Source organism: Vollenhovia emeryi, unplaced genomic scaffold (genome assembly GCF_000949405.1).
Source record: "Vollenhovia emeryi isolate VEMERY1.0 unplaced genomic scaffold, V.emery_V1.0 DF939524.1, whole genome shotgun sequence".
NCBI lineage: Eukaryota > Metazoa > Arthropoda > Insecta > Hymenoptera > Formicidae > Vollenhovia > Vollenhovia emeryi.
In genome coordinates this window covers 11847-28164 of record NW_011966842.1, presented here as the reverse complement: position 1 = coordinate 28164, position 16318 = coordinate 11847, and the positions used below count along the sequence as shown (strand labels likewise).

At 34.8% G+C, this 16318-nt stretch overlaps 1 protein-coding gene across 1 annotated transcript in view; it reads right to left on the bottom strand.

Moving 5' to 3' along the window:
• Positions 1-420: 420 nt before the first annotated feature.
• The window catches only part of LOC105557312 (fatty acyl-CoA reductase 1-like), a 24907-nt gene continuing 9009 nt past the window's right edge, over positions 421-16318 (bottom strand). The window contains exons 2-8 of the mRNA XM_012004509.1: positions 7088-7364; positions 5368-5684; positions 3163-3410; positions 2376-2562; positions 1640-1825; positions 1307-1567; positions 421-1229 (exon numbers count right to left, since the gene is read on the bottom strand). Coding sequence (XP_011859899.1) covers positions 1151-1229; positions 1307-1567; positions 1640-1825; positions 2376-2562; positions 3163-3410; positions 5368-5684; positions 7088-7364 — 1555 coding nt within the window. The 3' untranslated portion in view covers positions 421-1150. The remainder of the gene's footprint in view (positions 1230-1306; positions 1568-1639; positions 1826-2375; positions 2563-3162; positions 3411-5367; positions 5685-7087; positions 7365-16318) is intronic.

Here is a 16318-nt window from a genome sequence, read left to right as displayed (position 1 = left end):
ACCCTATCTTTCATATTTTTGGAGATATTTGCGTGGATCATTTAAAATAAAACGCCCTGCATAATTAAAAATATTTTGCACTTAATTGTTCAAAATACAGTGCTATTTTTTTCACCAATGCAATAACATGATAACTATTGGCAGAAGAAATGTTTCGATTCTGATTTACAGAAAAGCGTTTGCAAGTCCTGGGATCTAATTCTATTGTTCGACGTATGTACAGTCTTATTCATAAATGCGTGGACCTGCACTTTTATCAGTGACGGTATTGGTCGTTGGGACAAACCGGAACATGTGGGGCATGTCACATAAACAGACCTTTAGAGAAGCTGTGTCAACTACAGCCTGAAACTCATCGATGTATAGATGGGAATAAAGATTATGAAAATATGAATCCTAGTAAAACTGAGACCCAGGCATTAATGAATAAGACTGTACTCCGAATATATTCAACAGTTAAAAATATATACGTATTTTTTTTATACATGTCAATCGTTCAGTAAATCCATATGATATTATGAATTAAGCAAATTGCCCGCAATATGACAACAGATTGACAATAGGTGTGTGTTTGCAAAATATTGCAACAAGTCCAGCATCATTTGTGTCCGCATTAAACTCGTATTTCGCCGGTAGAGTCTGCGGATATAATCTAACAGCAGATTGTTAACAAAAATATAATGTATCATTTAAATTGTTACAAAACTATAGATTTGGTTAAATTTGTGAGTTAATTTGTCATTCTAGTCTGTCAGCAGATTTTGCTATATTTCTGCTGACAAAAATTGCAGCAGACACTTTCAAAATTTGTTCTCGATTTGACCAGGTATCTGGGCATTATGTTAGTAGAAAGCCGAAACAGTCCTGCGAAGCTAATTCAATACTGCGGAAAATGTGAAGCTACATACAAAGAGATGACTTAAACAAAAGTTCTATAATATATAAGTTCTATACGATCATGAATCAACATATTTTCACAATAATCCCTTTCGTTAATATTTACTTTAATTGGTATATTAGTACTTGACAAGTGTTTTAGTCTTCGAAGGATGAAGCGTGAGTCAAGTCTCTTTCTTATAATATTTCCTCTCACAATATTTTTGCAGTGTTTCTCAGATCGCGCGGGTCGCGATTCAGATTCTCGATGGCATCACCGACCGGCGCATCTGATCATTCCTAATAACGCGAATATACTGAGAATTTTAGTGAACTTATGCATCCAGTACAACCTGCAACATATCGATACAATCGATTGATTCCTCGTAAACCTAACAGTTGCGAAATAAAATAAACCTGTAAGACTTACCTCGATAATCGACTTCGGGCGTTATTTAATGTATCTAGATTGTCCTTTAAGATATATTTTCGGATTCCTAACATGTACTGGTGTAAGTACACGTCCCAATCCACGTTTCTAATATCTACATCGAAACTACTACAATCTTCCGACGATTTTATAAATTTCACCAATTTCGTCATGTTACCCGTATAAAATTTCCACTCGTTCATCGCGAAGAACTCTCCGGTTTTAGCGGCGCGTTCGAACCGCTTAGTCATCTTCAGCATTCTGAAAAAAAAACAGTGCGTAAGTTATAAATATTATCGTTACAAATAAAATTTCCGCGCAGAAGATACTCACATGGGCTTGCAACCTTGTACTCTCAATATTAGATCTACGATAAATGCAGGTAAAAAGTGCAACGTAGCTACTATGATAGCGTGAATAAATTTGTTTGTCCTAAATGTGAAACCTGGATACCACATCACGTATTTTGATGGAGATTCTATAGCGTGTTTTCTCACGAGATATCCAAATTCGCCCCATCTACAAGAATCGTACGTACAAGGTGATAACTTTTGTTACAAAAATTAAGAACAAAAATGCACAAGATTGAGGGTAATCGCTTCCCGCAATTTTTTGGATGAAACGAGATTGAACAATGCCGGTTACTGTTCTATAGTCACAATTTTGAAAAATTTGTTTTACAGCTTTAAAGAAGGTTTTGAAGTTTCAAAAGAGGACTTTTAGACCTCAAAAGGAGTTTTTGATAAAAGTAGAATCTGCTGTATCAATGTTGCGACTTGCGTATGCTATTGAAAATCTACTAAATATTTTTTCATTACATTATGCAAACTGAAAGTTGATAAATATAAAATGGCGGAGCCAACATTCAAGTTGTTCGAAGTTTTGTTATAGTTCATGTATGGAGTTAGAATTTTGCATATGATTTAAATTGAATTTATTAACCCTGACATTAGATTAATATTGAGCAACTCTGAAAAACTCGCGCGTGCTCTCATACACATGCATTAATTTCATTATCTGATTATGTCCGTCGCTGTTTTCCGCGTTCACTCTATTGCTGCGTACTCACGTAATCGGATGCACTGCACTGCTGGTACAATTGTAAATCTTTATCGTGTCAGAATGTTGCATAGTATTGTGCCAAGACGCGCAGATCAACGTATTGACGACAAAATCGACTGGTACAACGTCCACCACTAAATTCGCGTTACATACAATACTTCTAACGGTGCCTCTTCCAATCTCCGTCATTATACCTATCCAACAATCAAACGTGTATTCTGATTGGATATTAATATGGAAGAAAATTATTTATGTATTCTTGATTAATCTCGCCCGTTCTATATGTATTTGTCAAGAACAATCTTCCTTATTATAATAAATCGATAAATTAAAAATGTAGAGAAAAGTTCCCGAATATGAGATACCGATTCCATTTTTTGTATAATTGTAATTGTTGAAAATCTGTAGGAAGAATTTAAAAATATAATAGCTCATTTTGAAGGGAATTTAATAAGCTTTAAGTTGCCTATGTATGATTACATCTTATATACGATTATTATACATCAACAATTTTTCTCATTTCCTCAAATTTTTGTTTTTTTTTGTAAAAAAGCAATATAAAAATTATCCAAGTTGTTAAGATTCTTCTTATTTTTCTTATACAAATGAACAGAGATCACACTTGAGAAAGGAAACTTACGGACATATTTTATATGCATTATAATTAAATATAAAAATTTTTTTCCAGAAAATTTTTACTTTACGATCGCGACTCAAGTCCTAAAATTAAACGCGGTTCTGGTACCCGACTTTCAAACGCAAAATAGACTCGAGCTTACAAGTTAACTACGCACCTGTAATACCGCAAGTATTATCTATCCATCCTGGAAATGGTTCTTGATACGCAGCGCAGACTATACTCGGTCGTACAATCGCGATCGGTAGGCCGCCTCCTTTAGACATTACGATCTGCTCCGCCAAGCCTTTGGTCAACGTATACGTATTCGGATGTTTGCCGACCAATCTCTTCTCTATTATTCCTATCGTCTCGTCGTCCAAATTTTCGCACATATCGACCACCGTGTACGGCTTCACCTCCGTGCTGTAACATTAGCAATATACGATTAAGCACACTTTAGACGGTCTACATTTCACAACAGAACTTTCAAGACCGAATTTCATTTTTAATTTTGTACACTGTACGTTTTACATATGTATACGTATGTGTCCCGGTAACAAATTTTTCATACATATTTTTACATTGCATATTTCTATACATTTTTATACAATTCTATACAGTTCTGTATAATTTTATAGATCTATACTTTTATTCATGCTTTTATATGAAAAGTTTTTTAAAAGGAAAAATTGTTTATTTATAATTACATGCAGAGTGTCTGACACAAGAGGACCCCTACGAAAAATGATGGTAGATGAGGTCAAATTAAGAAGAAAAGTCATTTGTGCCATTTTACAAAATTCACAATAGTTATCGAATAATTTATTGAAACGTTTGAGCGAATGAGCGCGTAGAGAGCGGTAGGCTGAGCTCGTAAAGCATGTCAGATAGCTTTGTATACCAGATCTCCTATCAACGGTGAGCGAAAGGTGGAGCGACACATGACGTACCTCCGCGCCGGAAAGAAACACTCGAAAAAAAACTTGCATATGCCTTTCGAGCCCAGCCTACCGTTCTCTACGCGCTCATTCGCTCAGACATTTCAATAAATTATTCGATAACTATTGCAAATTTTGTAAAATGGTGCATGACTTTCCTTATTAGTCGGATCCAATCTACCATTATTTTTTGTAAGGGTTCTCTTGTGTCAGACACCCTGCATAACTTTGTATAATTGTTACACAATTATATACACTGATAAATCAGCAATTTTTCATACATATAGAGTATGCATTAAAATATATCAGAACATATATCAATACATCAAATACAAAGAAGAAATAATAAACAAATTTTTATCCCAAAATAGGTGACGCAAACAGGAAATTGTCCGAAATACGTATTATACATAAAAATATATATGAAGTTACGATTATTACAAATCATTGTATATATTTTAGATTGGATAGATATTGCGTAATATTATAAATTAATATTAGATATTAATAATATTAATTATCAAGAGATTAATGGATAAAAATGTTAAGTGATTTTCAATTATATTTTTACCATCATAACCTCTTCATAATTTCAAATACCATTGTAAACTGAACTGGATTGCATATTTATGTGTAAAATGGAACATGTACCCGCAATTTAAATATTGTATTGTAGTACGATTGCGGGCAAGAGCTAGCTGTTTGAATGTGCTTATAGCCTAGTCATTAGATTCCCCGTCCGTTCCTCTCATCGGACACTATGTTCTTGAAGTAAAACGCTTTGCTCGTATCTATGAACGGCATATTTCCATTCCTAACATTTTAATGTACATAAATAGGTTAATTTAGCGTATTACCAGTCGGAAACTTAATACTAATAAGCTTTTTGATTGGAAAGTCTACCGATTATCCAATTTTGTTTGAAAAATGAATAATATTCACAATAATACATTATTGGTTAATGTGTGTCGACCTCATCAGCAAACGATTCGATAAAGTATTAATAATTTCAATCGTAATGGCGTCCGGATGGTTACCGCGTCTGTTTGCAATGTGGTGCCGACGTTTCGCAAGCATTGCATTAATATTACATATTAATAATTTCGTGGAACGAAATATTTCCGCGATGAAAATATAACTTATTATAATTACTGCTCTTCGACTGAAGAATCTAAAAGCACTTATCGTTTGGCCTAACTAAAATGGCTTTAATTCGGAGTCACAAGGTCCACTGTTGTCATTGATTATTTCTGAGGCATAATCATAATTGAATAAAGTTGATTGTGCGACTCACGCAAGAATATCCGCGTTTACACCTTCATTACCTACTTGTTATTTTTATATTTTATTTAATTAAGTTGAATTTTTTTCAAAGATTTATCCTCGAAATGAAAACGGCACCATATCACCCGCGTGGGTGTCACGCATTACTGGAGGCTTACATGTATATCGATTCTTCAATCTCCCGTCGGTCGGCATTACTGTAGGCCGTGCTGACGTGAATGACGCTAATAAGGTTTGTCATGCGCCTGCACAACTCCAGCATACGATCGGTGCCCATCGTATTCAGATTAACGGCTATCTTGAGCGGCTCGTTAAAGCGCACGGTGGCCGCGCTGTGGAACACGATATTAACTCTTTCTATCAACATGTCCCGATCCTCGGACTGGAGCCCCAGCTCGGGCAGGCCCACGTCACCCTTCACAGGGAAGATCTTGTTCAAGGTGCCCGGGAATTCCGACCGTATCCTGTCGAAAACCTGCCACAGAAAAAGAGGCATAATTTCTGCTTTGTTTAAGGCCCGGTTTTCTGGTCAAATATTAACCAGAGGTTAATCGATATTTCCTGTCCCTTCTTAGATAATAATACAGAGAAAGATGAAGAGTCGACTGACTTAGAACCGGGCCTAAGAAAAATTCATATACCTTTATGTACGTAAATATACATATACAGGGTGTCTCAGTTTTAATGTTCCACGCAAATATCTCCAAAAATACGAAAGATGCGGAAAAACGTTTCAAACAAAAGTTGTTCATATTAATTAGTAAAATAAGATAGTATGATAAACAATAGGGGGTTCCGTTAAAAAAATTAAAGGTGACCTTCACGTGACCTTCAAATGACTATTCAAGGTCAAGTCAATGGCACCATCTTATGTCCCCCTTCGAACCAAACAACTTTTGTTTGAAACGTTTTCCCGCATCTTTCATATTTTTGGAGACATTTGCGTGGATCATTTAAAATGAGACACCCTGTATATATATTATGTAATATAATAGATTAATATATAAAAGATAATACAACTAATAAATAGCATTGTATATTGGTAATACATTTATTGTATTTATCTCCAATTAACTTAAATATTTTTGTATATAAATTAAATTTAGGTATAAAAGTATATGTATATATGTACGTGGAATGTTACGATAGTTCGACATTAATATAGTTTGAGATAATCGTAAGAATGCCGGCAATCACGACCTTTTATCGTGCATTTCGATGACAACTTGACACTTTAGATGTAAAGTCACAAGTAAAATATTTAAAGCGTTCTAAGCGAGGTTGTGCGGGATCGATATTACATTAATTTAACAAGTGCGTACACTATTACGTCCGTAAGAGATCTAGCGCGAATGCGATAAAATTAAATTTACAGTGGACTAGCGACAAAGTAAGCCTTTACGTAAAGGGTTTCCGCAAATCGCGAGGCAATGCTGAATATCCAAATACGATGGCAAAATATGAGTTATCCAAAATACGATTGTTTCTAATATAAATAATACAAATATTGCTTTTAACTTCTCTTCAGACTAAGGCATTTTGGAATGAATAGGAAATAATATTGTACAGAATAAACGCAAAAATTTTTGCTTCAGATGAGTTTAATTCTCGTATGTGTGTCACGGCGGTAATAGAACAATGACTTAAAAAAATTCTTACAGTGCGCCCTTCACGTCACGCGATGTAGTCCTGAATTACCTCGATCTAAAGCAGTTCAATTTTACCGGCGATGACAGACGCGAAAAATATTTTCCTATTTGAGTAACAGGTAAAACTTGTTTACGAAGAATTGAACGGTATAATAAAACTTGTTTGATTAAATATGAATCAATGCGATATACAAGGACGTGCATATATAAAAAAAATATATATACGAACTGGGTTGTTCAGCAATTCCTTGAAACGTTGCTCGACGGTCTGATCCTTTTTTGGACGGATTAGAACGAAAATTGTGGCTATCCGGGAACACGAACGCAGCAGCTTTTCCAGAAGGGCTTTCCCCAAGAAGCCGGTAGCGCCGGTTAAAAGAATCACCGTCTCGGCGAAGAACGCGTCGATCGAGCCACCCCTTGAGTGAGCCTCATCGTCTGCGTGCCCCGGGTTGGTTTGTGCGTTCGCCGTACCCATCTTGATATCTGTTTCGAGCTCAACGCAACTGTAAAAATTCGTGATTAATATTAAAGAATAAACTAGCAAGATGCTTCAATAATGTAACGTTTTTCAGGAGTGTAAAAGTGTCTCGTGATAAGAAGTTTGTGATAAAGGAAACTGTGATAACTGTATGTGTGTACATTTATAGAGGGATATCTTGTTTTGTCCAAAGTTTTAGAATAATGTTCCAATTCTTGTTTCCAATTATTTCTTTATGTTCGTAAACTTTTTGTAGGTACAAAAGGTGGGTGAATATGCTGTAAAATAAAAATAAAAACACTCGGGGACAAGGGGATGCTGGAGTGGTTTGATTTATCGACAGAGTCGGATACCGTTTTTGCGTTTGTAAATCTTATTATTTGCATTTATGTACAAACTAATACCAGACCAGAGTGTAGAATGCATAGTAGAAAATTTTCATATAAAAAACATTGATTTGAAATCTAATTCGTATCGCATTATGTATTGCAATATTTGTAATACATAATGCGATACGAATTAGACTTCAAACCTCAATGTTTCTTATATGAAAATATTCTACTATGCATTCTACACTCTGGTCTGGTATTAGTTTGTACATAAATGCTACACAATTATTTTGGTTTGTATCTATAATATGACATATTGAGGTTACGTTCCCTGAGGTAAGATTTACAAACCTCCAAAAACTGTATGCGACTCTGTCGGTAATAATTCTAACATAAACGATAAATGTCGACGAGACATAAAAAATGTAAACATTTATTATAATGATACAAAACAAATATCATTAATTTAACGAAATATCAAACGATGATTAACAATTATTTTAGAGTTTCTCTCAAACTTGTTATTCGCTTCAAAGCTTTTAGCCTCGCTTTTAGCAAATTTTGAAACAAATAATAATGTACAATATGATAATACAAAATACAAATTTTTGTTTTGTGATAAATATAAGTTATCGTTGTTCATTTAAATATTGCATTCAAGATTTATCAAATTGTGCTATCTCGATGCTTTTGACTATAAACGATTATTTGTCTGGTATAATTAAACCAGAGCAAAATCAGAATAATAAAATAGTTTATTATTATCATTATTTTTCATTCGGTATCTAAAATATTTTTAAACATATTATTACGACTTGATCTTTATTGCTTCCTTTACCTTGCACCATTGTAATAACATAGCATGCGAGAATTGTAAAAAATGAAAAATAGAAATATACTGGGTGTCTACAAAGTCCCCGTACCCACTCCCACATATTTAAGGAACGGTTAAAAAAATTTTTTAAACACGAAACACATGTTTCATCATTTTGAGGGACTACTCTTTTAAATAATAAAAGTCGTCCCCTCTCCTACAGGAGACTTCAACTTAAAAATTTCAAATGGAACCCTCTCCCCTATTGTAGCACCTACATCGTTTGACAGGTCAATTTAAAGAAAAAATTGTTACTTTTATTTGAAAAATTCTACAAAAATGTTTGAAGTGTGAAAAGTTTTGTCTTTTCAAGTCCTTTCCTTAACGAAAAAATTGGAAAAAATTCATTTTGGGTTTTTCTTTCAAGTATTATTATGCCCAAAATGGTCCCCTGTGGATGTGCATAATAAATAATAGTCGTAAGGTGATATTTTAGAAGCTAAAAATATAAATAAATGTTACAAGAAGATACTGAAAGCGAAAATATCACTGTGACTATGAAGTATATAAAATTAACGAAACTAAGAGACCGTGTAAAACCAGGTGTGTGCAACTAAACTGACGAACTAAAAAACTGTACGCAATTGTGTGCAACTGAACAAACTGCACGCAGCTGTGTGCAACTGAACAAACTGAAAGACTGTGTGCAACTGAACATACTATGCAACGGGACTATGTTAGCATGTGCCACAAAACGTACTGCGTAGAACTAACTAAAATAAAATCATAAAATGGCAAAACGCTGGACAAACGAAATAAAGAGAGACAAAAATCAAACAGAAGATGAGCGCAAACTGGGTGACTTCACGTTAGAGTGGTCAACTCGCAGTCGAATGAGTTCCAGATTCGTTCCTGACCCTCGTTCTTTCTGTGCCACGTATGTTTTTATTATAAAGGTTGATTGGAGAGTTAGAAAATGAAGGAGTGTGAGATAAACGAACGATAACATTTCGAGGATTCCAGGACGCGAGCGGAGCGAAAGTAGAAAGGCAGCGGAGGAAGATCCGACAATGAATGTGGCCGTAGTTAAATTTAACCGGTACGAGAAAGAATAGCGCAAAATTTGATAAAATGAAAAGGATGTAATGGAAACGAATGCGTTAAAAGCAGGTGTTAGGATATCAAAGTGGAATTCGTAGTTTAAACGGAGAAGATGGTATAAAGTTTACTAAGGTAAATGTTGTACGAAACGTTGGCAAATTTTTTGAATAACCAGAATGTTGATACAGAGAAATTATTATATTTGCGAATGCTAGAGGAAAAGCGAAGGCAGAAATTTTTAACATGCCAATCTTCGGTAAACATTTAAGAAATTAAGAGAAATATATTAACGGAAAATGTACAAAGTCCGAAAAGTAAACTCTTTCCTAAAAGAACCATAAACGGCTGCACCAAATATGCACAATTATTTAAATTAAAAATAACTGACAACTCTCCCCCTCCCCCTCTCTCTCTCAAGTGACATGTAATTAAAGCCAATGGCACACGATACTATTTTTTTCCACTGGATTGCTTACGAGAACGTATAAGGATGCAGAGTTTTAAATCAGATAATTTAAAGCCAACCCCTGATTGGCTCTCGTAAACATAACGTGCCGCAAATACTTTACGTTCCGATAGACACTGCAATTTCCCCGTAATGTATAGCACAAATTACTGAAACAAGAGTCGAAGCACTGAATGTGAAAACAGGATAAACTGATCTCTTAATTAAAAAATCGGCAAATTTCTCTGCAATTTTCGAAACTGTACGATAGAAAAAAAAACAGCAGAGCTGGAATGTACACAAGACTTTCGTGTACGCATGTGCTCCGAGATGATGTGGTATTTCGAAAACGAGCGAAATTATAATTTACGCGACACTTCTTGCGCACGTGCAGTCATTATTCATGCATTAATTATGGTGCTTGTATCCTTGACCCGAGATATCGTAACTTCTACCGCATATCTCGAATCGATATAGCCGTGGTGACGGTCATCAACCGACGTCGGAAAAAGCTCTTATTAATATTTCACGCGCGAATATAGTTTCGCGGCTATAGCCGCGGTGAAATGTTATGTATGTCGCTTGCAAGCTCCACTTTGCTTGACATGACGTCACTGTACAAACCCCGGCTGGATATCAGTAGTGAGACAAATGTTATTTAACGAAAAAGATCTGCAACGATTATAATAAAAACGATTTGTTTGAATTATTCCATCTGCGCGACATGGCACAGTCGACCAACTAATTGGAATGATTCGCGAAAATCTTGTTTCTGCTCTGGGAAAGAAGACAGCAACCCGTTTTGGGGCCCGCAATTAGTAATCGAATTATTTCGATTTTTCGTAAACTCTAATCTTTTACGAACTTTACCTCGCGTAGCTAAAAATCGCAATTAGCTATTCTATCTATATTAAAGATTTTAAAGTAATACTTTTATCTCGGGTACAAGAGAACGTTAAATTGAGAGAATACAGCGATTTCTATTTTGAGTATATTTTAGTGTATATCAGAAGCACGTTCAAGTTCATAATAAAGGCGTCTCTCGTTACGTACACGCCGTGTATAAATATCGAGTAATTTTCGACAGTATTATTGAACAAGTTTTTGAATAAAGTATACGCGTATGAATTAAATATTCTCCCATCGATCGAGCGTCGTCTTTTGAAACGCTGTGTGCTCGTGGCACAATTAATAGCGGGTCGTTCTATCAAGGCCGAGTTTACGTTGGATGCTTATCGCTTTGGCCATTACTCCGATGCGAGAAGATAATTCACCGCAACGCTCTACGCGGACTTGAGACGTAATTACAAACAGTGTCTCGCGATATAATTGCAAACAGTGTCTCAAGATACAATTGCAATCTCGTAGACTCTTATCACTAACTGTCCGAGACAGAGCACTGACCTAACTCACGCTGGATAGGACACAAAACTCATCGTCTTGATGGAAGAAAGCAATGAAAAATTTAAACTATATGTATGTGACATCAGGAATCATTTGACGCCAGCAGATGAATCAACATGATTAAGCAAAGCAGTTAATCGACCATGACTGGCGATGTGTTTTTTTAACACAGAAAGTTTATTACGAAAAATATTACCTCTATGTATATGTTTGTATACTGATTAAAGTGTGCAATTATAAAAAACCATCGCTACAAATGTAGATTTAAGTCTCCTAGTTTTATAGTCACATTGATCGAAAGCAAGAAATGTAAACTTGGTATTAACGTTATCTTAAAAAAACAAAAGAGAGATTAGCTCTTCCACGTGCCACCATTCGCAATAATGAAATTGATTAGATATGAAAATTTCTTTTTAACCCTATTTGATGATGTGCGCCTTATACTTGTTTCTGATATAGTTGTTGGTTTAGTTATTTATTAATTCAGCGCCGATAAATAATTCAGAGCAAAAGTATGCTTTGGCTTACACCCTGTTGACCGTTTATTTTGTCTTTAAAGATGAAATGAAAAGAATCTTCAATTTAAAAGAATAAACCGTATTGGAGTAATGTTACATAATAATGTTACTGCTATTGCATTACTATGACTGAGGCATCGCAGGCCCTATTTGTTGAAGTTCACTCGCTGTTCTCGAGGCATTTAGGATATCAAGAAACCTGGTCTTGCGCCAAGTGGCGCACGGCAAGAGCTGATTACACATTTGTGTTTTTGTAAAACTGAAATTATCTTTAATGACCTTATGTCATACATCGCGGAATTCGTCCCGACGGTGACTGTTAATACATAAATAAAAATACGTTCTATTCTTAAGCGAAGGCGTACAATAAGGCGCCATATATACATATACGCGACGAGCTGATAAGTTGAGAATACTTCAGATTATGTCAAAATGATGCTCTTAAACCGATTCAACTTTAATAGGTTCAATCGATAGCTGGGACTTTGATTACATAAGTATTTTTGTTTCTGCTTTGTATATCGATCCTATTAAAATACAAAGTATATTCAACAATAAAAACCTTGACATTATCACTGATAACGAGACATTATGGAAAATTCAATATTATAAAATCAATGTAAATATAATTTTGCATTTGCAGTAATTAACGTTACAAGTGTTTACGTAATTATATAAGCGTAATCGCAATCACGAACGGAGATGTGATTCAAAGTCCGAATTAATAACTTTTTATTTGGAAAAATTCCGGTCGGGACGATTGCAATTATCGTGTAGAAAATTGCGCTAGCGGCGTGATATTGTTTATTGTCGATAATTGCGTGTTGATCGTATGCACTTGTCAAAATTACGCGTAATCCGCGTACGCTCGTGTACAGTCGGGAGCACTGAGGTTGCGACACTTTTTTTTTAATAAGTTTACGAACGCGCAAAATAATTCAGGATCCTGAATTATTATAAAAAAAAAAGTGTCGCAACCTCAGTGCTCCCGACTGTACATGTACTTACTCGACAAAATAAAGTAGTCTTTAGAACCGGAGAACAGATAATACATTTGTTTTCAAAGCTTCCATTATCTTTAATGACCTTGTGTCATATATCACGGAATTCGTCTCGACGGCGCTCGTTAATACATAAATAAAAATATGTTCTATTCTTAATTAATCGATTTAATTTCACATCCGGGATACATTTCAGAGAGCACGCGTGTCTAAACGGTGTCTGGGATATGTTTAAAAAGTTATATCTCTAGCAAATGTCGAGTTATTAAAGTTAAACGGAGGGAAAAGACTACGACCCTTTCCCTGTTAGATTAAATTCGACCATTCTCACACTCGTTATATCATTATATGTATGATCGCATGGATGTTTTAATAGAATCGAAAACATTGGACACACAAGAAGGTTAAGGAATGCTTAGAAAATAATTCGAGAATTTATTCTTGAAAATTGTGTCCTTATGTGCCCTTCTAATACTTTTCTTATTATCCATTTCCACCGATAAAATTGATTTAAATATCTATAAATATAATAAGATTTCATTCGCCCAGAGTCTCCCTAGAGTTAAAGTACAAAACCATTAATTTTATATTAACTATGTATTTTAATAGAATTAAGTAAAAGGTTAAACATAAGACGAACAATAATTAGGTTTTTTTTCCCAGCGATTGTTATTCCCCACGAGGCAACTCGATATAATCAACCAAGTTTTTAATTCGCAGTTGTAACTCAAAATTTATATAAGCAAAATATCTAAATAAATATTCTACTTTAAAAACTATCAGTTTTTCGACGCTTTTGATACCAAAACTACAAAAGTTATAATTTCATAGAGAAAGAAATAACAAAAAAAAGCATAGTAGAAAGTCATATACAGGGTGTTACGGATAAGGTGTCCATCCGCTCGTATACAGGTAGAGGGGGTTAAACTGAAGAGAAAAGTTATGTACCATTTTGTAAAATTCCCAATAGTTATCGAGTAATTAATTAAAACGTCCGAGCGAATAAGTTCGAGGAAAGCGGTAGGCGGAACTTGGCAGATATTAAATGGCTTATTTGTTTATTTTCGTAGCGGTGAGCGTCATCTGAAGTGCGCCGCTTGCTGCGCGACAACTTTTTTCCGGTGCGTCGCTTCACCTCCCGCTATCGGACGCTCACCGTTGCTACGAGACTAAACAACTAAGGCATTGTAGGGGATGCTGGAGTGATTCTGCACTTTTGCACCTTTCTAACCTAGAAACTGTCAGTTCGCGGAAACACTTGTGTATAATAATATACAAATTAAATGGCTTACGTGTATAGATCGAAAGCAGCTTGCTATTCCAGCAAAATGAAAGAACAATATGGCATCACTGAAATTAACAATAAGTTTGCAAGTCTAATAGAAAATAATAGTGAGCAACACACATACCACATGTACTGTATGTGTGTATTGCTCATTATTATTTCTTATTAGACTTACAAACTTAGTTTCGGTGGTGCCATATTGTTCTTCAATTTAGCCGGAATAGCAAGCTGCTTTCGACTTGTACACGTACGCCATTTAATTTGTATATTACACGAATGTTTCCACGAAACGGACAGTTTTACGTGCAAAAGGTGCAAAAGTGCAGAATCACTCCAGCATCCCCTCGCCTAGACGTTTTTATTTGTCACTCGAAAACTATTGGGAATTTTACAAAATGGTACACAGCTTTCCTTTTCAGTTTAACTCGTTCTACCTGTATACGAGCGGATAGACACCTTATCCGTAACACTCTCTAAATATGACAACATTAATTTATCAAGATAAATAAATAAGGAGGCGAGGAATTCGAAATCAATAAAATAAAAGGTGTACAGTAATATCGAAGGATAGGCGGCAAAGCGTAATTTGAGATGCACGAGTATTAAGAAAACAGCAAGAATATACAAATGGACGAATGTAAGTCTATTAGACAAACATTTCAATCTACACGGAGAGAATTCTCTCTTAAAATTTATTCTGAATATCATGTAATCATGGGACAACATGGTATTTCAAAGAATTTTATGAGAGTTTTTGAAATTTTACCATACATTTTACTAGTAATCATATTTATTGTTAGTATACTAGCAAATTTACTAGCGAAGTGTATGGTAAAATTTCCAAAAATTCTCATAAAGTACTTCAAAATGTCATGTTGTCCCACGATTACAAGATTTTCGGGGTAAATTTTAAAAGAACATTCTCTTCTCCCGTATAAAGGTATTCAGAAGCGTAATCATAGGTAAGTTAAATGGGAAAAATATGTTGAAGAATTGTTTCAATTTGATGGCAAGGTACTCGAGACTTTTTTATGACCTTTCCAGGTGTACACGTTCTATAGTTTCTACCCAAAATCTGTTGTTAGATTATATCGGCGAGTTCTGCCTGCGAAACATGAGTTTAATGCCGATATAGGTGATATCTGTTGCTATATCTGCTGCCAATCTGTTGCATATTGCGGACGATTTGCCTATTGGTATTAATGACATTGACCATTGACTGACCCACCGATCGCAAGATAAAAAGTAAGAAATACATAAAGATGGCAAAGTAATTGCTTTGGATTCGAAAACTTAACACCTGTCTCTTAATGTGTTAAGAATCGCCAACACCGAGTGGATTTTTTGTGATTTATCGTGATCCTGATTCGTTGGTTCAAGTGGGCGCGGAGATAAGAGAATGCTGAGATTATTGATACGCTTTCAGTTATCAAAAGAAGAAGAATTTTACAAATTTGATATCATTGAAGTTTAATTGAGTATTACAGATCATTGAAAAAATGGGCTTAAGTAATAACGACATATAAACAAGCTGTAGACGAATGTAACTAATTTATAGGAGTCACTAGGCAATTTCAGCAGTAATTTATGAAAAAGTACAGTAAAGTTATTAATTAATTACAAAATATATTTTTTTGCGGTTGCAGATTGAATTTAGCAGATATCGTGCAAAAGTCATGTAATAAGATTAAAAGGAAGAAAACCTTTTTATATTTCTATAAATATACAGGGTGAATCATTAAGACTGTCTCAATCTTTTACCATGAGAGATGGATTACCAACTGCAACTGTTGCCAACTCTGGAAAAAAATGGATAAATCTCGTTATATATGTCTCAATCATGTAAAACCTAATTTTATCTTGAGAGATTTAATTAAATATTATATGATTGAAACATATATGTATAACGAGATTTTTCCGTTGTTTCCCGGATTGGCTACAGTTTCGGTCGGTAATCCATCCCTCATGGTAAAAGGTTGGGACAGCCTTAATGATTCACCCTGTACAATTACATATAACTTAAGTATATTAGTCTTTAGGTATATTTTTAAGTAATTTTTTTTACATCTCGTTGGCTTCTCA